Here is a 23,912-nt window from a genome sequence, read left to right on the forward strand (position 1 = left end):
TTCAATTTCCCAACAAAAAATCAATATATTTCAATTTCCAACAAATGTTAGTCCTGATCCTTCACTTATTCAAATAAATAAAATCATTCCTAACTTTTTAAATACACAACGTCTACTAAACTGCCTCTAAATTTTACACCAAATATACATTTTTACAATCTTTGCCTCTAAATTTTACACCAAATATACATTTTTACAATCTTTTCGTACTAAAAATAGACAAAGACCTCTCCAAATATCACACATGCCTACACATTAGGTATCTCAAATTTAAAACATCCTACTTACGTCTGACAGACAATCAATATTCATCTTACCAACTAATTTTCCACATTGATCTTACCAACGAATTTTCCAAACAAACATCTTCTACTAATATAATATCACGAGGATACAATGTCTAATGCAGACTCTAACATGGGGACGCATGTTTGAAACTTGTCACCGGAACAAACCAGTCCAAGAATCACTTATTACAGCACTTACATCAGTTTCTTATTTAATACTAAATTTACTCAAGCCTAGGCATAAGAAGGTTTCCACATTTCTTTAAGGGTACCATTAAACTTTGAGAAACTTCTTTTCCTTCAAGCTCTCCACAGTGTCCTTGAGGCTCACTTCCAAAGGAATATAGTCAATCCCCAAGCTCTTCGCTTTTTCCTTGGAAACCTGAAATATTGGTACCCATGGCTTATCGTCTTCACACCTGACAATATTGTTGACAGAGTGAAATGGGTATTAGAAAAATCAAAAACAACAAAATCTCAAATTACTTATAATTATACAAATGCAAAACAACATTAGACCACCAAATCAAGTGTCACGTTGGGCCCATAACCTAATGAGTTTTTCTTACAAAATAATTTTTTAAATACCTACATATGCAAAGTTTTTCTTTTGGCCTCACCTAATGAACATATAATTCACTAATGAATTCCAACCACACAAATTACCATAGCTACAAAAATATACTGGAGACGTTTAAGTGTGAAAAGTTCTAGTCATTAGATTATGGTGAAACTAAGAATCTCAAGTATGCACCTAGAGTTATATGTATCAATATTGCATATGCAAAACAATACATGTTCAAATCCAGGATATCTAAAAATTTATGCATGAAGAAGTCATAATATCTATTCCCCAGCCAAGAGTGTTCCACACCACTTGTACAGTAGCTAATTAATTTTAGTAAATTAATATATTTTTTATAAGCTTGAGTTACAACAGATTGTTGATATTGTAAATTAGGACAAATTGGTAGCGGCATATAGTCTTATGTTAGGAAGGTTGTTATGTTGTTTTAGCCTATAGAATCTAAGGTTTTGTATAGATTCAGATCATCATCGCTGAATGCATTTATGCACTAAATTCAGTTTTTAAGCAAAGTAAAGCAATAAACAGTAAGGTACAACAGACGGGGACTTTAGTTCACCTTTTATGTATATAAAATGTATGCAATTTAGATACTATCAAAATATTTATACTCACTTCTCTGGAATTTGCAATGTTGGGTATAAATCTCGTAAAATCTTCGCAGCCTCTCCGAAGTGTGCCACTCTCTCAACTAGTAAATATCTTCCATTAGCTGAAGCATTCTCATATGCTAGAATATGGGCCATTGCAACATCTTTCACGTCGACCCATCCCAAAGAATTGTTTTTAAATGTTTTCGCTCCTGTGTCAAGGCGATGAATCAGTTTCTTCAATTATCTAAAAATTGTGCAGTGAAAATCATAACACATGAAGGCTGTACATGTGTGTGAGTGTGTGGGGTTAATGAGTCCAAGTAGTTAGCAAATAACTTTGTTAGTGGTTTAAAACATTTTACTGTTATTGTTCCTGTAATTTCAATTATCTCTTGATAGTAGGATTCCTAATGTCTGGCTATGTGGGGTTTGAATTTGCCTACTTAAAGACTCTGATAAGTGAATAACAAAGTGCAGTAGTTTATTATCATTCTCTTCTGTTTTCTATCATTAACGCTTTAGCTATGCAGCAGCGTTTATTAGTAACATAACATAGTTTGAGTTGAATTATAACAAATTATTAGCCAGTCCTTTTCGTATTGCATTTTAATCTCTGTTTTATTATTTTATATTTCCTTTTCATTTCATTTCACTCATAACAGTTGTAGTTGAAAAAAATTACATTCTGTAATCAAGAAGCAGACAAAGCAAACAATAGAAATTATACAGCACGCTGCATAAATAGTAATTACTTACCATTAACTAAACTTAAAACTATAGCAGAACTAGTATTAAGCTCTGGTTGCAAGAGAGGTCCAATAACCAATGCTGGGTTCATTGTAACCATGTCAATATTGTTTTCTTTAACAAATTTCCAGGCAGCATCTTCGGCCAGAGTCTTTGAAAGGTTATACCATAACTAAAACAAAAACAGGAAATAGAAAGAAAAAGTGAAGAACATGATAACACATGATACATAACAAATTACAACACTTGGTTGACATTTGAATAAATATAAGTATTAAAGTTCAGTAGCAATCGTCTAATGCATATAAAATTACAACTAATAAGCTGTTCTCATATCATATGAACAAATTGAGAGAAGCAGATTAAATTCTTTTGTAGTGCAGCTACGCATGAGAATTAGTGAACAATGAGTGCATAATACCAAAATTACAACAAACAGAATTTAATCATACGAAGGAATACCCAGTCTTCACTGGGATGAAGCTAAAATAATTGTTGGTGTTTACTTGTATGCTTTGTTTGAGAAACGTCTCTATGCACCTCAAATTAGATTTTAAACCGTTGGCTATAACATCAAAATTTAATAGATAAAACATTAGCCGTATCATGAAAAGCTTTTGTGCACTTACATGCTATGGAAAGCAAAGAATATAAGCCATACTCTGCTTGAAATACTATTTTTTATTTTTCCACGAATGGTGTTAAACCAATGGTTTCTTTGAAAGATTAGACTCACATACATTAGTGGAAGTAAAAAGTGATTTTGTATTCAAAATTTTTTCTTCTAAAACTCACACCAGTATATCTTCTTGGTCTTCAAATTATTCGTTGTCTGAAACTTTACTGTATATACAATTTGTGTGGTTCTCCAATGAAGTTTCATATACATAATGAGGATTGACGTTTAGTGGAAGTAAAAAGTGATTTTGTATTCAAGATTTTTTCTTCTAAAACTCACACCAGTAGATCTTCTTGGTCTTCAAATTATTCGTTGTCTGAAACTTTACTGTATATACAATTTGTGTGGTTCTTCAATGAAGTTTCATCTAGGTAATGAAGATTAACGTGTAATGAAAGTTTATTAGAGGAAACAGTACATACCCCTGTTCTCTTACAGTATTCCGGGTCAGAATACCAAGTCTCGTCAACCACTACATCAGGGTTTTTAGGCCTGTCGCTGAACGCAACTGCAGCAATAGAAGAAGTTAAAACGACGCGTTTCAGCGTGGGCGAGTTCACACACGATTTCAGAACATTCAGAGTCCCTTTCACTGCCGGATCCAACAACTCAGTCTGCAATAGATAAATTAAAAACAAAATATTACACAGCAACAGATAAAAAAATAAATGCACAAATCAAATTGCAAAAGAAGCAAACCTGCGGATCTTTGGCATCGTTGAAAAAGGGAGAGGCAGTGTGAAACACAGCGTGACAACCTTGAACGGCAGAGTCAAAGGAACCTTCTTCTAGAAGATTGGCCTTGACGAGATGCAATCTCTCCTTCGCACCATCAAGGCTGAGCAAGTGATCTACCTTTTTGGGATTACCTGAACATCACACATTACCCAATCTTTAATCTTCCAAATAGTTATGCATCACCACAAATAATCAACCACGAAAACAAAAATTATAGAAGACAAAAAAAATCATACTCGTGTCGCGAACGGTGGCCTTCACGGTGTAGCCGCGTTCGAGAAGAAACTTGACGAGCCAGGAAGCGATGTAACCGGAAGCGCCGGTGACACACACTACTTTTCCAGCGGCGGTGCTCATTGTGGATTATGTTGTTCTGCTCTGAGCTTTCTTCGTGGAGTGTTGTGCTTTGTTCACTGAAGGCAAATTATAGTGTTCCAAGGAATCACGTGGCTTGCATTATTATTCATTAAAAAAGTGCTGTTTGGTTCGATACTCTTGCACACACTTCTGGATACAGAAAAAGGAGGGGTGTTGAGATGAACCAGGTGGCTTACCTTATCTACTTACACCATGCGGGAAGTGTGACCCCATTTGTCTGGGCGAATGATGCTGAAAAAAGTTAATTACTGCAACGAAATTGACTGCTACATACTTATTATCTTGTAAATATTTAGAAAGAAAACAGAAGATAAGATTTTGTAAGAGATGCGTTAAACAGAAATAGAAATAAAAAAAAAGAAAAAATTGGATGGTAGGAAAGATGTGCATTAAACAAAGATATAGGTAGGTATATAATTGATCTTGCTGTAATTGGTAAGTTATTCTGAATTTGCAGATTCTATTAAACAAAGAAATAAGGTTTCCAATTATAGAATAATTTGAAAAGTAATATTAAATATCATATAACATTCTTTCTGATTCATTCTTTAAACTAAGTTGGGTGAGTTTAAATATATATATATATATATATATATATATATATATATATATATATATATATATGATGTACGGCTTAATATTAAATTTTGGTATAATATTTCATCTAATAGAGTGTTTTACTTTCTTTTATTTAATAAAAATAAATAACAAATAAGGTTTAATTATGTGTTTAATACTTACAAAGTGAAAAGGTTTTGATAGTGACTCTTACAAAAAAAATCTTAATTACTTCATTAATTAACCATTCGAAGTCCAAGCAGTTTATAGTCGATCAAATTAATAGTAATAATTGTATATAATAACATAATTGTTATAATTCGGAGAAGATATTAAAAGTGTATTCCTCTACCAAATCCAAAGGTGAGAACCAAGAATAAAAGGTGATTAAATCAACTTTTTCTATATTTTCCATTTAGAGAGAATCAATTAGGAAACTGTCACAAATTTCACATCAAAATCTACTATAGAAACTAGTGAAACCTTGAGCTATAAACACTGCCTTGAAATCACTATAATTTTGAAAGTGAACAATATATTTTTTAGTATAAATTGTTATTATTAATGACGATTAATATAAAAATTCAATAAAATAAACTAGAAGAAAAGGTTAAGGGAATATATTATTATTATTCATGATAAAAATCTAAATGAATCTTTCAAAAATGAATTACATAATATATGTTTCTTTCAAAAAAATTTGAAACATTGGATTAACTATTTACCAAATGATTAAAAATAAATTATGTTAATGAAACTTGAAAAATATTATTACAGGAGTAAAATAAACAGTGTATTTGTGAAACTTTATTTTAAAACATAGAAAAATTTATATTTAAAAAAAATATAAATAAGGTTTAAATATTTACTTCGTCTTTATATTAAGAGTTAAATTTTTATTTAGTGTTCAATTTTAGAAATGAAGACATTAGTTCTAAAATTATAAAAATTATATAAATAAAATTTTATCCATTAAATTGGAAGTAACGAATTGCACATTTTTTATTCTTTCTTCTGTTATTCTCACCACCTTTTTTCTCTTTCTTTGTTTTTTTCATTTCACTCACCATTAACTAAAAGAAAAAATTGAATATTACTTCCTGCCATCTTCTATACGTGATATTTCAACATTAATTAAAAGAGAAACACATCACCTTGCATGCACAATGGCACAGAGACAACATCTGCATGCTAGTGTTTTAGGTTCTTTTCAGAGTGAAGTTACTCACCAAACTCAACCTTTTCTTTCTACTCATCAACTTCCGTACATCGTAATAAATTTGTTGGTAAATGTAAATACAATAAATCTAATTTTAATGTTTTGTATTTGCTTATGAATCTTAAAAAATAATTAAATGATACTCCTTATTGTTTAATGATAACAAAATGCTATATGTTTTTTTTTTTCATATTAATTAGTAATGTAACAGGTCTAACTGCATGTCACGTAATTAATAAATGATGATAAAGACTAATTTTGTAACGTCTGAATGCATGTTACATAATTAATAAATAATGATATAGACTAATTTTATAACCCGCCGATATAATAAAAAAATTAAAAGAATAATTTTGAAGATGTATTTAAGTAATATATATTAAAATTATTTGAGTTGAGTACCTACTGGTTCAAAAGTTTATGTGTACCAAAATATAGGGATTACAAAAAATAGAGAAATAAGCTAAAATAAGAAAAACATAGGGAGGAAAAGTCAATGGCAGTCATATGAAGTGTAACAAGATGTCAAAACTGAAAGCACAGATAAAAAGACAAAACCGGAATTAATTTCCTCCCATTTACAGCACCAAGAACTAAGAAAAAAAAAAGAAGAAGATGAAGTAAAAGAAAAATACAACCTTAATTAAGGTCTCTCTCTTTTCTTTATTGGTCTATATCTTAAATTCATCTCTGATCAGACTTATTTATTATCCCAAAAAATAAACAAATTTTATGAAACAGAAAAGAGAAAAACATATAATCTTACTGACTATATGTTACAACAAAGTATCAACCCAAACCTCATCTTCCACTGGTCGATGAGGTGTGAACCAGATATTGTAACTTATAGGACCCTTATTATGGGGCTGTGTAAGGCGGGGAGAGTAGAGATTGCAATTAAGCTCCTTAAATCTCTTCAGATGAAAGGTATGGTCTTGACTCCACATGCTTATAACCCTGTGATTCAAACACTCTGCAAAAGGAAGAGAACAAGCGAAGCCATGAGGCTTTTCATAGAAATGATGGAAAAAGGTGATCCTCCGGATGCTGTATCATACAAGATTCTTTTCCGTGGCCTCTGTAATGGTGGAGGACCGATACAAGAGGCTGTTGATTTTACGATTGAAATGTTGGAGAAAGGAATATTACCAGAGTTCCAGTCATTTGGTTTCTTGGCTGAAGGTCTTTGCTCTTTATCAAGGGAGGACACCCTTATCCGACTTATCAATATGGTGATGGAAAAAGGAAGATTCTCACAATCCGAAACATCTATTATCAAAGGCCTCCTCAGGATTCAGAAATTTAATAATGCATTACCCAATCTTGGTGCTATTTTGGATAGGAAAAAGCCCAGAAGATTTTGAGTACTGAAAGGCTTTCCTGCAAGTGCACTTGGGTGTTGTTTTAAAGAGTGTAATGGAAGGGAAATCACCTTATTTTGAAGGAGCTGAAACATATGATAGTGTCCAACACCCAGGACTCGGAGCTATATTGCACACATTTCAACACTGGTGTTGGTTTCATCTGTCTAGCCTCATTGATAATACCACTTCTCCAGTCTTGTGTGTTTCCAGTTTCAAGGGGAAAGTATCACGTACAGAAGATGGCAGGAAAGAATATTCACTTTCTGCTTTTAGTTAATGGCGAGAGAAATAGAAAAGAGAGAAAAAAGGTGGAAAGAACAGTTAGAAGAGAGAAAAAAAGTGCAGCCAAAGTTAACAATGAGTGAACTTTATATAATTTATTAAAAATGATAAAAAGGTTTATTATATTTTTATTGAAGTATAGTTGAAAATTTATATTTTGAGTAAACTTTATTAATATTACGGGGGTTCTATGGTGTAGTGGTTAGCACTCTGGACTTTGAATCCAGCGACCTGGGTTCGACTCCCGGTAGGACCTTTTTTTCTGTTTTTTTTAAAAAAGAAAAACTTATTTTAAAAGAAAAAAATTCTTTATTATACTCACCAAGTTATTTGCAGACATACATAATTCATTATTGTTTAACAACACTCTGTATTTTGAACTCACCTGGTTTCGACACCTGATAGATTTTTTTTATTAAAAAACAACTCATTTTAAGAAAATGTTTCTGTAATAAACTCACCAATTTAATACATAATTCATTGCAGAGAGAGTTATTTTCTTAAAACATGTGTCTCTGTATTATATGTTTCTAAATATAGTGTTTTACAATTTTTTTTGTCCAATAGACATGAAATAAATAACAATTAAGATTTAATTATATTTTAATCATTATAAAATGAAAAAGATTTGATATTGAATCTTATAATTAAGGAAAACTGTAAAATTATTTATACGAAAAGATAACTTTTAATAAGATTTAATCAAGTATGAAGTCTATTATAAATTTATTGTTCGTCATCTTGTTCACATATTAAAAAGTACAAGATTATACAATTATCTAATTAATAAAATTACTATATTATATTTAATATAAAATAATGAATAATTTTTATTGTTATAATTAAAAATATATTTACTTAAAAGTTCATATATTATTATATTTTATGGGTTTGGATGCACTTGTCAACAAAAATTATATAAATTGACATTTTAAAATTATCACTATTTTTTTATATGTTGAACATGATGCGAATTTGTTTTTCATGTTTTAAGTAGTGGTGTGATCCATGCGTAAGCAATGTTTTAATAAATATTTATGTTTATATAAATTGTTTCTGTTAGCTCACCCTTGCATATTGTGATTGTAGTTTTTATCTCTGATGATTTGTACTTGTATTAGAGTAGATGTTGATACAAATGTAGCTAAAGTAGAGTTGAGCAAGGAAATACATGAGAGAACTATGAAATTTTAATTTCAGTGCTAATAGTTTTGTAACGAGATTCCATGAACGTTTTATAATTACATTTGATTTATAAAATTTTCTAAATTCAGTTATAATAAAAAAAAATTATTTAATTTATATTTCGCAATGGTATTAGAGATAAGTTCTCAAAAAATTTTGTAAACCTAGGACATCTCAAAAATTAGGTGTTACAATGTCTGTGTTGGATAGCTGAGGACCTCACATGCTGGAAATGGATCACACTCCTGGAAATGGAGAACCTTGGATGGGTACCTTAATAGAGAAGAAGAAGATGAAGTGGAAAATTAATTTCATTTTTTAAAGTTTAAATACTAATTATGTCCCTATTTTCATTGATTTTATTCAATGTGGCCATCTTTTTTTTGTTGTTAATAAAGTCCAAATTTTAGTCAATTGTGGTCAATTTGGTCATTTCTAGTAATAACATTTAAATAGTTAATGGTATAGTAGAGAAACTAACATTGTATGAAGTGTATTTTTTTCCTCCATCACCACTTTCATCTTCCATGACCTATTTCCTCCATCATCATATCCAACTTCATCTACACTAACACACATCAAACTTCATAAAACTCATCTTTCATCTTCATAAAACACTCTCCACCTTCTCCAAGGATCCAACTTCACACTCCATTTTCTTCCTCCGTGAACAAAACTCATCTCCACATATTCATTTTTTTCAACATCGAACCACCCATCATCAACACAAAACAAACATAAAAACTTTTTCTGCATTATCTTTATTTTCACAAAACCAATACACCCAATACTACTCTCAACCACAATCGACTTCATCTTTTTCCCTAGTCAATTACTAGTTAAGAACGGACCAACACATAACCACATACAATCAATTGAGGTTTATTGAATTTGAATTGATGGTATGTGATTAATGTTTCGTGATTAGGGTTTCTTGCATTTGAAATGGAGGTATGTGATTGAGGTTTCTTGAATTTGGAATGATGGAGAAAGAAGATTTGTGATAGTGTTTTTTTTATGAAGGTATGTAGGGATGGGTGATTAATGATGGTTATGTTCAGTGTGGGTTGGTTATGTTGGTGATGGATTGTTTAGTGTTGTAAGAAGATGAAGGTGTTAAGACAAGATTGTCTAAGCAACCATTGTTTTGAAGTTTAAAAATAGTGTCTAACGAAATAAAATTTATTAAAATGAGTTGTTTACGATAAACATGTTAAACGCTATACATGTGTAAACACTATCCTAAACCCTAAATGTTACTCTAAATAGGATATATATAAATGCTATAGTACACGTAACATGCCTAAACGTTAATAAACGTCTAACATGAAAAGAATGTACGAAAAGTACTCTCTTATTTTTTATGGCGTGTTCTCTTTATTTGTGCAAATCATTAAAGGAAAAGCTTCATTCAAATGTTCTACATTGGATCAAAAGAACGTTCAGAGATAGGAAGACATTTTGGGAATGTTTTCTCAATATCTTTTGTCTAACGTATCTATACAAGCATCACAATTGCCTTTGTATGAAGCAACATAGCATCTGACTTCATACCAAAAGGCTACACCTTATGTGATAAAGTTAATGCTCTAAGTAACATATCTTTTTTGAAGAAGTCTATATAAAGACGAACGCATGAAGAGAAGAACAAGAAGAATCATTATTATTTACTCTTACGTCGTCAATTTTCTCTCAAACTTGCATCACCTAACTGCCTTTGAAAAAAAAAGTTTTTTTACAAGTTTTTGGATACACTAGTACAAAAAGAGGTTTTTAACTCGTACGTTACGCTTCGGTTTCAAAAAAATCGAAGCGTATCAAAATGCAGTGGCAATTTCGTAACCTTTGCGAAACTATATGCCTCGGTTCAATTGGAATCGATGGCTAAAGGGTATACTGCCTCGGTTCTCTGACCAACCGAGGCAAAAAAAACCCTGCTTTCCCTCTGCAAATCAAACTTTTCACCTGCCAACTTTTTCAAAATTGGTCTACTGCCTCGGTTCTGTGCATAACCGAGGCAGTATGTCCTGCCAAAGTTGACAACCTCTGTATTTGAACGTTTCAAATCCATTTTAACAACCTCTACTGTCTCGGTTCCATTTGAACTGATGCCATAAGGTATTTATGCCTAGGTTTAACCGTGAACCGATGCCTATAGTTAGAAATATATCTTTAAATTTTTCTATTAATAATTTTATTTTGAATTTTTTTTGAAAGGTTTACGCCTCGGTTGTCTTTAGAACCGAGGTAGTAGAGTCTTATTGCCTTGGTTATCTACTTAATTGAGGTAATAACTTCTTCAATTTGTAAAATTCAGACATTTGATTCTCCTTTCATTCTCCCGTTTCATTCTCCTATTTCATTCTTCCCTTTCATTCTCCTCTTCCACAAGCTTCTCACCACCACCATCCTCAACTCGCATTAGTCAAACTCAACCTTAGACTCACCTGCAAATTGTTGCTTCTCATCTCGAGCGAATAGCTTGCAGATCTGTTATTGTTGTCTCCACCACTGGTCGTCGTCGCTGCCTTCACCACTGGTCGTCGCTGCTGCCTCCACCCCGTCGCTACCTCCACCACTGGCCGCCATGATAAAAAAATTTAACCTATTGTTCGAAGTTGTTGCCTCTACTTCTCTCACGCAAACTACGTTGTTTCTTGTCGCCAGTGACCATTCGTCGTCGCCACCAGTTGTTCGTCACTATCTTCGGCCGTTTGTCGCCACCTTTAGTCGTTTGTCGTCGCCTTCGGCCGTTCATCGCCGCCTTTGACCGTTCGTCACGCTGTTTTGTTGTCGCCTCCGCTGTTGTAGATAAAAAAGAAAGAAAAATGATTTTGAAAGGCAAAAGTCCGAATTTTCTGGAAAAAAAAAACATCTACCGCCTCGGTTTGAAACCAACTGAGGCAAAAGATCCTCACATACTGCCTCGTTCAGAATCGAGGCAAAAAGGCTACCCCTTTTTACCTCGCCTGTATATACCTCGGTTCAGGAACCGTTGCGTATAAACGAAAATAACCGGTGTCGTTTCTCTGAACTGCACTAGTGATACTCTTTGTATTGAAAAAATATCATCTTCAAGAGAGTTATCATATGTTTGTTTTATAAAAACATTTTATTGTTTTTGTTTATTCAGAATTGAATTAAACTAGTTTTTGTTTAATTCAGCAGAGAAAATGATCTAGTCAATTGGATTAGTGTAAAACCAGGAGTGATAATACTCGTTTGTAAACAAGGAATGATGAAACTCATTTGAAATCTTTCAAAGATTAGTGAAACCCTTTAAGAGTGCTTAAAGGAGAACTAGGCGTAGCTCATATTTAAGTGAACCATTATAAAAATAAGTCTTCATCCTTGTTTTCATCTTAAAGGCTTTTTAAACGCTTTTGAAAATCTTTAAGTGTTCAACATTATCTACAAACCGTCTAACCCTTGCAATAACATCTAACACTTACTTGCGAAAAAAATTTAAAATTCTATTCAAACCTCTCCTTTATAGAGTTTACCTATGTTTCAGAAGGTGGATGATCTAGTTGTGTGATGGGTCCTAGAGGTGAAGATGAAGGAGATGAAATCTTCTAATGTTATGATATTGGGGTTGATGGAGGGGAGGTCTTCAAAGATGAGGATGGTAAGGAGGTTGTGTCATGTTGCTTGAATGTTGGGAGAAATGTTTGAGTTCAAGATGATGATGAGGATATGGGTGAGAAAATGAATCTCCCCTTCACGTAAGATAAATTGACATGTCAGATGAATTGTGCCGCACTGTTCAATATGTCGTTAACTATTTAAATAATGTTACAAAACTTTATTAAATTTAATAAAATTACAAAAATTAATCCATCATGTTAAATAAACTCAACAAAATTAGTATTTAAGTCTTCAAATTATATAATTTGTCACGTGTTATTAAAACGAGATGGTACCACTCTATTTGTCACATAAAAAACACTAACACTGGGCTAATCCATGAATTTCGAAATGATAGAAATCTAACTAGAATTTTTTTTTTTGAAAAAAACACTAAAATTAAAATTACTTAATAATTTATGAAAAAAAAATTAATCCTTAAAACTTATCACTTACCATGATTAAAGACATTATTAATGAGACTGTCTCCATTATCCAACATGTATAAACTAATCATAATTTTATCTTAACTACAATATAATTTTATATTAACCAATCCTACTTTTTACATAAAAATAAATAAATAAATAAAATAATGAGATAAAAATAACAATCAAACCACGTAATTAACAAAAGAAAAAAATTAAAAACTAAACTTAATTTAAAATAGAAAAAATTTAAATAATTAATAAAAATAGACGAAACTCACTTAAAAATATCTAATCTATCAACTTAATTAAACATTTTAATAAGGTTTAATACATCATTTGGTCCTTAGTTTGGGACGTTGTGTTCAAAATCGTCCTACCTTTTAAAAAAGTTCACTATTGTCCCATATTTCGTTAAAAACAGTTCAATTTGGTCTTTTTGACTTACGGTGTTAAAAACATAACGGTGCAATGATGTGACAACTGTGATCTGTCCAATTTTTTATGACGTGACAATTGTGACCCATTGATGTGACAATGTTAATGTAAAAGGATAGGAGAACACTGTGAAACCCTTATTTCCTTAAGACTAGAAACCCTTGTGCCACCACCGTGAAACCCTAGCCGTCGCTGCTGCCGCAAAACGAAACGTGCCACCACCAAACCCTCAGGCCACCATGCTGCCGTCACCACCATCAACACAGACCTACAATTCGAAGCAGAGAAAAGCAACAGAAAACCCAAAAATCAAACCCTAGCCTTCATGAAACCCTAAACCGCGTCACCAGTACGTAATCAGGGCAAAATCTCTACCATGCGTTGCACCTCACCACCATTAAGCAAGAACCTAATCGAAATCTCTAACCTGCAAACCATAAATTTCAACCTAAATATGAACAAGAAAATCGCAATCGCGACACCTAGAAACTTAATTCACACATGCAGCAAACCATAAACATACATAATCGCTACCCAAATTGCAGAAACCCTAGTTCGCAAGCAGCATCCATGGACACCAACCTGCAAATTGCACAAGCCAGAAATGCACAAACAATGTGAAGGTGAAGCTCAATGTTTACGTTAAAGTGTAGTGTTCATGTAATGTGAAGGTGAAGCTCAATGTTTACGTTCAGGTATTTATATGTAATGTTAAATTTAGTTTCCCCTTTGGTCAAAAAATGTGCAATGTGGTCCCCTTTTCAATTTAAAACTGTGTACTTTGGTCCCAAATGGATATCACGAAAAACACATGAAAGATATCTGACTTAGTTTCCACCACCAGTCCACCATCTTTGTCCACCTCCACTCCACCATCTTTGTCCACCTCCACTCCACCATTGACCTCCTCTCCACCGTTACTTTCCACCTCCACCATCCACTTCCTCTCCACCATTACTTTCCACCCTCTATTTTCACCTTAAACCCTAACCCCCAAATCCAACAATAAGAACATCAAGTAAGTAGGCTAGGGTTAGCAACACTTACCTCACGAACGTACGCTCTTCAAATTTGACCTTCAAGGAATCACCACGCACAATGATTACAAGTCCAGTTTCACCATATTGTTAAACTCATAAATCACGATAGAATTCTTAGATAAGGATAATTTGATTTAACCCATTTCGTTAAACCTAGTTGACCTCATTATATATTTTTTTATTTACACATTCAACTATATTATATGTGCCACATATTGCAAAAATTTCACACGTCATTCAGTTTTGGCCACAAAAACAACTGCACCGTTATATTTTTAACGTCGTAAATCAAAAGAATTATTCTGAACAATTTTAACGAAATATGAACCTAACATAACTTTTTTAAAATGTAAGACCAATTTAACAAAAAAAAAAATCTAAAATTAAGGATAAATGAAGTATTAAACTTTTTAATAATTATACCTAAAATGTTAAAAATTCCCCGTTATCCAATACCTTATCATCTCTGACTTCTCTCCCTCCATTTTTTAAACGTCACCAACTATCCTCACGTATGGCTATAGCGTCTTTCTTCTTCACTCAATCCACGCCCTTCTTCTCTCACTGCAACAACTCGTCACTGCCACCCCACCCAACTCTCATCTTCTTGCCTTTCAAACTTAAAATTTGCCCTTTCACGACCACCCATTTCGTCCACACTACAGCCACCGCCATCTCCGCATACCGGGATGGTGGCAGCTCGTCGGGGAGTGGCGGCGGAAGCGGTAACAGGGGCAGTGGTGGCGGTGATGAAGACGAGGAAAGGGGCCGCAACAGGGAAGAGGCGATGGTGGCGCTGGCGGAGGACGGCCGGGGGTTGGAGAGTTTGCCGGAAGACTTGGCGGCAGCAGTTTCCGCGGGGAGGGTTCCGGGTTCGATAATGCGGAGGTTCTTCCAGATGGAACAGTCAGTTGTACTGCGGTGGTTGCTCAAGTTCCGTGGATTTAGGGAAAGGTTGCTCGCAGATGATTTGTTCTTGGCCAAGCTTCTCATCGAAAGTGGTGTTATCATCTTCACCAAGGTTCTTCTTTCATCCAACTTTGATTTCTTTTTCAGTGCGAATATATTAGGTTTTTTATTCTATGTAAGATGGATAAGTTTTAATTTTCAATTATGTGAAATGAATTTATATTTATTTAAGTATTCTTGCATTTTTAATGAAGAATGAAATAGTCAGGTATACAATCAGATATGTTTTTTTTTTTAATAATTATTTTGTATGTTATTTTTGAATTGGACTATTTTTACTTTTTATGAAATTGAGGTAAATATTTAGTGAGCTGAGAGATGAGAAACAATTACCTGAATTTGTTTCAATTCTTGTCTTACCGATGCGAATATAATAGTTGGTGTCATCACATTGAAGTCTAGGTTCCCAAGATGTTTGGGAACTTGAAGAGAATTATTATACAAGATTATATTGATAATGAAGCAAGTAATCACATTTGTGGTTATAAGGAGAATTTTGTGTAGCTTGAACAAAAAGGTGCAGATAAATATTTCCTTTGGTGATTCTTCTAAGGTGAAAATCCAAGGGAAAGATACTATTTTAATTTCCTTAAATGAGACTCCCAAAATTAATCAAGAATGTCTATTATGTTCCTAAACGAAGAAGCAATATTTTGAGTCCAGTACGTCATGTTGAGAAGGGCTATAAAATTATCTCGAAAGATAATTGTTTGAGACCTAGAGATTAAAACTTTAAATTGATTACTAAATAGAATGTTCACTTTAAGCATCAAGACCAATGAAGCAAAATGCTTAAAGGCCTACAGAAGAAGATGAAGCATGATGACGTTTGAGGTTTGACCATTTAAATTTTGGAGCTCTAAGTCCTACAGAGATGAGAAGACGGTGAGGGGAATACTGATGTGTCCTTGGCAAGCATTGAAGAAGTTTTCCCAAAAGAAGCCGAATAAAGAACAGAAGAGCCACTTGAAGGAAAATTTTGAGGCATTTGCAGCTTTTAAGAAATTTAAAGCTGAAGAGGAGGGTGGTTATCTAATCAAGGCTCTAAGGTCTTTTAGAAAAGATGGATTTACATCCAAAGAATTCAATGACTTTCTGTTAAAATAATGGTATTGGATATGTTCTATAATACATATGCGCGTTGAAAGCTAAATCTATGTAATAAAAGTTTGGATTGAAACTGTTCCCTATTTAGAGGAAAGTCATTAAAAAAGTTGTATGACAATGCATTTTCTACTCCACCTCATTCTTCAACACCTTTGATTCATAAAACGTCATCCCCCAAGCAAAATCAAGTGAAGGGCCATGAAAAAGGAAAAGTATTCAAGAGATATATGATTAAACAGTATTTACAAATAATTTGTTGTGTCTATTTGTGGATAGTGAATCCCTAACCTTTGATACCGCTTTGGAAGACAGAAGAAGGTTGAAGCATGCAGGAAGATATCAAAGTCATTAAGAAGAATGGTACTTAGTAGTTTTCAAAACTTCTATTGAGGGTCATAAAGCAATTGAAGTCAACTGGACATTTAAGTTTAAAAAAAGATTGTCAAGAAAAAGGTGGAATTAGGTGATGTGAAGATACAAGACCAATTTGCAGATATCTTCACTAAATATCTCAACTTTGAAGACTTAACAAGATTGAGGGAAAAACTTGGTGTGTAAAATAACTATTGAGGATTTTCTTATTATGTATTAGAGGACATTATTTTTATGTAACCGCTAAACATTTGAAGGGTCACTAGTATTATGAACATTTAAGGTTAAATGAAATGTGTTACCAATCCATGGAGCTAGTGTGTCAAATGAAATAAATTCTCCACTATTTCTGAAAATCTCTTCCATAATTTTCTTACATCTGTAAATTATAATTTGCTTTGACCTGAAAAGAAATAAGGCATAGGGAGATTATACTATGAATTAACCATGGATTGAGATTTTCATCAGCATGAATATACAAAACAGTTTCCGTAAGAATAGTGCCGTGAATATAAATAACCTGTAGTGTCTTATAGCGAAGCGTCTATAATACATATGATCAATCTGTAATGGATATCCTGTGTGCTTCCAGGCAGCTGCAGAGTTGAAGCGCCGTAAGGAAAACTTTAAGAAGGAGCTGGATTTTGTTGTTGCGAATGTGGTATGTTTAACACCAGGATATAATATTTGTTCTATAGTAATCTAGCAAAATAATTCTAAATTTTTTTCCAACTTATCACATTTTAGGCTTGTGATTGAAAATGTTATCACTTCGAAAATTTAATTGCATGCTTGATTACTCTAATTAAAAAAAATCTTCTTTAATTCTTATAGTTAAAAGTGCTATTTTCTTTAGCTCCAATGAATATCACTCTTAATTTTTTCAGTCCTTATGTTAGAGGCTGAAAGATATTAAAATGGTATATACAATGACTAAATTAAAAATTATGTCCAATGTTTAAATTGAATGTTTCTATGTTATAAAATAATAATAATTGCAAAAGAAAAGTTAGTTTTAAACATTGGTCAACCATTTTTATTTTCTTATTAATTGATAAGTGTCAACGGTTTTTATTATTCATTATTTTAGCTTTTGACCAACTTTCTTGCTCTGTCAATAAAGCATTTCCTGGATTCCAAATCATACACCAAATCAAATTTTTTGTTCTCCTCTCAAAAAGGAAACTTTATTCCTCAAGCTATTTTCTTACTTTTTCTTAGTTTCTCTTCTTATCCTCTTTATATTATGGGTTTATTCTTTTACTCCATTTGTTCCGGGGACTTGTACATATACCGTGGCGCGGATAAGTCTTTAAGAGGTACAATGATTTTGTCAATTTTTCTACAATATTCTATGTATGGAGATTAATCATGTGAGAAAAAGAGGTATAGGGACTAGAAAATTAGAATTTTGCAACTATAATGTGTCAGCTTTATGTCTTCTTTCTTAAGTTTTGCCATGTTTGTGAGCTGTTGCACTAGTTTCCAATTAGCAGACTTAAATCAACAAATGATAGATTTATATTCTTTTACGAGACTTTATTAAACAAGTTTCTCTATAAGGACTTCTATGACAAAAAGTGGAGAGAAACTAAAATGAGCTTCTTCGTAAGTTATAATTAGCTTATGAACAGATTAATCTGTAAGAGTTTCCTCGAACTAATTCTTCTAAATTTTTATTTTTAATATGTGCATAAGCCCATTATAGTTTATGAAGAAGTTAATTTCATTTTCATCATATCCTTTTCTCCTAAAAGCCTCTATGGAGAAGCTTGTCCAAAATTACCCTAATACTCCATCGAAAGTCAATCCACATATTTTTGTTTTCGAGCCAGAAGTAGTGTGGTCTCAAAATTTCCCTTTTGTACTAATCATATTTGAACTAACTCTTTGTACTCTTGTGAAACTCAATTTGTATTCTGTCTAGTTCTTTATGTAAGAATTTGGGAAGCACCTAATTCAGTTTTTAAATTTGTTTTAGGTAACAGGCATTGTAACAGGTTTTCTACTTGTGTGGTTTCCTGCACCTACTGTTTCTCTCAAACCTCCCCTTGCAGTCAGTGCTGGACCCATTGCTAAATTGTTCTATGGTTGTCCTGATAATGCTTTTCAGGTTAACACTCCTTCATCTTTCTACATTTCTTCTTTTGAATTTTGTTATAATTTTAGTTGTAATTGCTATACTGGATATGATTAGAAAGTTAAATAATCTCTACAGGTGGCTTTACCTGGAACATCGTATACCCTTCTCCAAAGAATAGGTGCTATAGTGGTATGTCTTGGATCATTTAAAGCAAGTCACATAATTTTTCCTTTTAAATGAGGATCATCTCCGTCTCTTATGCAGCGTAACGGCGCAAAGCTATTTGTTGTTGGCACCAGCGCTTCATTGGTAAATTAGCACATTATTTGTTTACAAAATACCCTTTTAGCTTGTTATAGCCTTTGGTCTTGGAGTTATGCTGATCTTCAAAATATATGGAAAAACAAAAATTAATTTAGGTTAGACTTCTTGCAGCGGTTTCATTGTTTTTGACAGTTGGATTGAGCTTTTAGGTGTCACGGTTTAAGATTTAAGTTAATGGAGAAGTATTATATTGATTAGAATTTCTCTTGCTATTTCTTCGTATTTCACTCTGTTTCCTAGTCTGATATAAATCTTTTGCTAAGTTCTTGTTTTGAGACTTCATTATGTATTTAGCCATATAACAGTGAATTACTTCACCTAGAAAACATTGAAACTAACTAACAACTAATTACATATACAATGTGGTGTAAAATAGTTAGTAGATAGCTTTCTTCTTTAACCATATGATTAAGAGTTTATCCGTGATTAGAGTGTATGGAAAAGCATGTGTAAAACAGGTCAACTCAAATAGATTTCAGTATTCCAAGAAATTAATCTTTTGAATCCCAATTGAAGAATACCCTAATTCAAAAATAAATAGAAAATCGTGAAAGAATAAGTTTAGATGCATCATTAAGTACAGTAGATGACATAAAATACATGTTACAAATTTATTTTAGAGATATGTCACCTGCTCCTCAAGCATGTTGTAGTGTGGCTCGTACGAGGCATAAGGGCTACATGTTCGAAGAAGAAACTGTTTCTATTGTACTAATTACACTCATTCATCATGGTGAAGTTCTATAAGCAGAATAGTATCGAACAGGATTTGAGATATATCTGGGCCGTGCTCTGCGTAATTTGACTGATGGCAATGCCTTTTCAGGTTGGTACTATGATAACAAATGCGTTGATTAATGTAAAGAATGCTGTTAATAAAACATTTGCTGCCCAGGCTGAGAATTTACCTGTAATATCAACCAGTGTAGCACATGGAGTTTACATGGTTGTCATTAGCAACATCAGGTATTCCATTGTCAGAACAAACTGCAATAAATGTATTTTACCCCTATTTTTCTTCTATCTTTGTATTTTTACAGTATTGGACATCCCATCAAGAGAACAGTAGTTGTGAATAGATTGTATTCTGAGTTATCCACTAGTAGTATACTGTCACAGTTGCAAAATTTGTAGATCATGAGGATCTCTGCTAGTTAGCAAAACAAAAAAGAAAACAAACAATAAAACCTCTTATTAAGGATTAGCCTTTGTTATCAGGTACCAGGTACTTGCAGGAATTATTGAGCAACGAATTCTTGAACCATTACTACACCGAAACAAGCTTATGCTAACCGCAGCATACTTTACTGTTAGAACTGCCAATACCTACTGGGGTTCGCTACTGTAAGATTATTGATTAATCTCAATTGATTTCTATGAATATGTACCATTACGCTTGCAGTGTCTTTTCTTCCTAATTATTTATTACACATTTGTGAGTAGGTGGGTGGATTTTGCTCGATGGGTTGGAGTCCAAAAGAAAAAGGATTAAGCATATTTTATGCAATGCTGCATTGGTCAAAGCCCAAGTATATTGATTCATGGAACTTCAGTTGATGATTACGTTTGCTGCCCTATATTTTGTTTCTCTTGCTGCCTTGTCTAAGCAAAATTGTACGTTTGTATGTAACGAACGTTGGCAAGAGTTTTTTTGATATAAAACTATAAGAATTCTATATTTTTAGTAAGAAAAAAACTCTCAGAAATACTTGTAATTAAAACAAATCTTGAATTTACTTGGATCATGGGTAGTTAACCACTTGTATATTGTTGCGAACTATAATCATCACTGTTATTTGCCACTTGCAATTATGTATTTGATCTTTGCATTTTATACAACCGGCAGTTATTTCTAAGTTTTTACTGTGCGTGCGTGGCTCCTTAGCAACTATTGTCTTCCCTTTCTTTCTCTTACAATTATTCATCTATTGGTATCAGGATTTTGGTAGTAGTCGTGACAGTGTATTTGATGTCTTGGTGCTTAACCACGGCAAGGTGTGTGAAGAAGGAGAAAGGCCTCACATGCAGATAAAGAATGAAAGAAAAATAAAGCAAGTACCTGTAAAACATATTTTAAGACTCTGAAACAGAAACGTTACAGTATAAGATACAAGGGAAAACTCATATATATATATATATCGATTATGATAGTTGAATCGAGATACGAACTATATATCAAACCATCATGAATAGTAAGATTCACAAACATTAAAAAAAAATGTAACATATTCTTAAATATACGAGATATATGGATATAATTAGTAATAAAATAATTTTATAGTAAAAAAGAGTGGTTGTATTTACATGTATTTACCACACAATTTCAACAAGACAACTTTAAAGAAAAAGTGTGGCTACTCCATAAGATTCTTATAATTATGTATGTTACTAAGCAAATTTTGCATTACAACCATTAAAAAAATGTGTTGTTGTTACATAATTACTATAGACCATGGTTGTTGCTTATACATACTAAGCAACCTCAAACAAAAAAAAACTCTATCCCAATCATTCATATTTAATTCTCTTCCTCTCCAAGATTTACATCACTTAAGTCATCTTTAATTGAAAGTTCTTTTCCTTTTCCATCTCTTCAACTTCTTTCTCATTTTCTATTATGGATTGCCCACTTTTATTAGTCTTGGCATTTAAGTTTCTAGGACCTACATTAGCAAAAGAATTTAATTATTAGTCTTGGCATTTAAGTTTCTTGTACATTATCCACAATATCTTTCAAATATGAAACTATTACCTCATGATAAGAAGGAGGTTTTAACCTTTGTCATACTCTTTAACCTTTGGGAAATATTTGGGCAATGACATTGTTTAGGGTGTTGAGAAGGTTTCGGAAGCTTGCTTGTTGTTCTTCCTTGTTTTCTTGAAACATTGCGACACTTGTAGCTTATTGTGGTACGCATTGTTTTTAGCAAGCAAGTGATGAACATGGGTCAAGATGGCTTGAGAGTTTGGATCAAAGGGTAAGGGAGGTAGGTTTAGGGAGGTGTTGGCTAGAATGGTGACTAAAGGTTGTGGTTGAGGGATAATTTGGTTAGTGTTTAGGTCAAATTGAGAGATTGAGGTTGTGGTTTGGTGTGGGGGGCTAGGTGTTTGTATGATAGGGTCAAGGTCTTCAAAAGTTGGACATGGTGTACATGGAGGTGAAGAGGAGGGAGCGACATAGGTTTCCTTTAAAGCTTCTTATTCAACAGATGGTTCTTCGAGAATGACAAGAAGCATTGGAGGAGGAACATAGATTTCTTGAGAGAAAGCATCGTCCAGAGCGGTCATCACCGAGGTCGTGAACAAGTGTTTAACAACTTGACACATAGTTTCATCAAGAGAGACATGGTTGTTAAAGACGATTGATTGATGCATGTGTCTCCCCATGTAAATTCACTTTTGAATTAAATATTGTTATATTGTCAAATTTGTGTCATGTTACTCAACTTAGGTCATCAAGGCTAGAGCACCCCATCTAGGTTTTCTATAGCCACCCTTCCTTAAAAGTTGATCCAATCTCTCTTGAGAGCACCCAAACACTACCATAGACTTTCTCCTTGCTTGAGTCATATAGCTTGGAGGAGGAACCACCATCTCACCACATCAAACTTCCTCAACCATCAACCCATTTGAAAGTCTCCACCTTGTTTGAGTCATATAGCTTGAAGGAGCTTATTCCATAAGGCCAAATAGTTGTGTAAGCTCACATGATCATTTAACCAAGTTTATGTCTACTTTAACCACATTTTTACACTTACTTCACCCATTTTTTCTTCCTAAGTGTAAATGAAGAATAACTAAAGTATGTTTCCAAAAACTCAATCAATGGTAGGCATTCAATTTTAAAGACACTAATAGGTTTATAAACACGATTATTGAAGGCCAAGTAGTGTCCAAAGTAATATGATCATTTAACCAATTCATTTAACCACTTATTTGAACTAATTTAACCCGATTTGGTGTTGCATAGTTTAAGTCAAGAATAATTACAATATGTTTCCACAAACACCCAATTATTGATTACCATTATGAAATAAAGAATGTCAAAACTTTATAAATACTCCTGTTTGAAGGTCAAGTGGTTCAAGGTTATATGATCACTTAATCAAGTTTATAATTGACTTAACCACATCTTGACAATCATTTAACCCATTTTTTTGACAATAATTAAAATATGTTTCCAAAAAATGTATTAGTGGTTACTATTCAAATATGATGAAATTCAAAGCTTTTTATAAACATTGTTATTAAAGGTACAGTGGTTGTCCAAGGTCATATAATAATTGAACCAAATTAATAACCAATTTAGCATTATTTACAACTTATTTAACCTACTATTATGTGGTGGTGGATTGTAATTGAAAAATAATTAATGTTTCCAAAAACTATCAATTGTTAACAACTAAAATATTATGAACAAGGATTTAGCTACCAAGAAATTAATGTCTAAATTGGTCTTAAATTTTAAAACATTGGTAGCAAAAACCTCGGTAGCTAATTGATAAGTGTCTAGAATACTTAAAATTTCCATATAAATTTGACACTTATCATGTTTTAATTGATCATATTTTGTAAGTAAATAACCTTTTTTAACTTATAATTACATGAAAAGGTATTAAGAAGAAGAAAAATAGGGAATTGATGAATTTATGATAATCTGTATTAATTTTACAAAGAATTAAAGATGACACAACTGGGCCATAAAATCCGCAATTGAGTGCTAGTAAGGCGATCAAGAAAATATCTAGAGTGTGATATTTACAGTTGAATTTCATATTTATTTAGTGGCTAATGGTGATTGATAGTTGGTCGAAGAATATTTTAGGTTTAATACCTATTTTGGTCCCTAGTTTGGGGTGATGTGTTCAAACTGGTCCTACCCTTTTTCAGAAGTTCATTATTGTCCCA

The 23,912-nt window shown here is 32.7% G+C and overlaps 2 protein-coding genes and 1 non-coding gene across 5 annotated transcripts; 2 read left to right on the top strand and 1 right to left on the bottom strand.

The window, feature by feature from the left end:
• Nucleotides 1–350: 350 nt before the first annotated feature.
• LOC124823193 (cinnamoyl-CoA reductase CAD2-like) lies at nucleotides 351–4,151 on the bottom strand. Its single transcript, XM_047295362.2, has 6 exons — nucleotides 3,867–4,151; nucleotides 3,592–3,761; nucleotides 3,315–3,506; nucleotides 2,223–2,385; nucleotides 1,489–1,675; nucleotides 351–706 (listed from the first exon to the last, which is right to left on the bottom strand). Exons 1-6 carry the CDS (start codon nucleotides 3,985–3,987, stop codon nucleotides 562–564), a joined length of 978 nt encoding a protein of 325 aa, XP_047151318.2. The 5' UTR covers nucleotides 3,988–4,151; the 3' UTR covers nucleotides 351–561.
• A 3,464-nt stretch (nucleotides 4,152–7,615) lies between these two features.
• TRNAQ-UUG (transfer RNA glutamine (anticodon UUG)) lies at nucleotides 7,616–7,687 on the top strand. The gene has a single exon. It is a non-coding gene; the product is annotated as a tRNA-Gln (tRNA).
• Nucleotides 7,688–14,618: 6,931 nt separating this feature from the next.
• LOC124823198 (protein RETICULATA-RELATED 4, chloroplastic-like) lies at nucleotides 14,619–20,787 on the top strand. Of its 3 annotated transcripts, none has more exons than XR_015783592.1 (8): nucleotides 14,619–15,170; nucleotides 17,190–17,258; nucleotides 18,579–18,710; nucleotides 18,816–18,869; nucleotides 18,945–18,989; nucleotides 19,831–19,970; nucleotides 20,210–20,348; nucleotides 20,448–20,787. XR_015783592.1 is itself a non-coding variant. In XM_047295369.2 (8 exons), exons 1-8 carry the CDS (start codon nucleotides 14,664–14,666, stop codon nucleotides 20,494–20,496), a joined length of 1,122 nt encoding a protein of 373 aa, XP_047151325.1. In that variant the 5' UTR covers nucleotides 14,622–14,663; the 3' UTR covers nucleotides 20,497–20,787. The 3 variants fall into 3 exon arrangements, 2 of the variants coding, with proteins under 2 accessions (XP_087960404.1, XP_047151325.1); XM_047295369.2 differs by having other exon boundaries at nucleotides 14,622–15,170; nucleotides 20,223–20,348; XM_088104278.1 differs by lacking the exon at nucleotides 17,190–17,258 and having other exon boundaries at nucleotides 20,223–20,348.
• The last annotated feature ends 3,125 nt before the right edge of the window (nucleotides 20,788–23,912 follow it).

The sequence above is a fragment of the Vigna umbellata genome, chromosome 1, assembly GCF_029865625.1.
Source record: "Vigna umbellata cultivar VRB3 chromosome 1, Vumbellata_1.0, whole genome shotgun sequence".
NCBI classification, from domain to species: Eukaryota; Viridiplantae; Streptophyta; class Magnoliopsida; order Fabales; family Fabaceae; genus Vigna; species Vigna umbellata.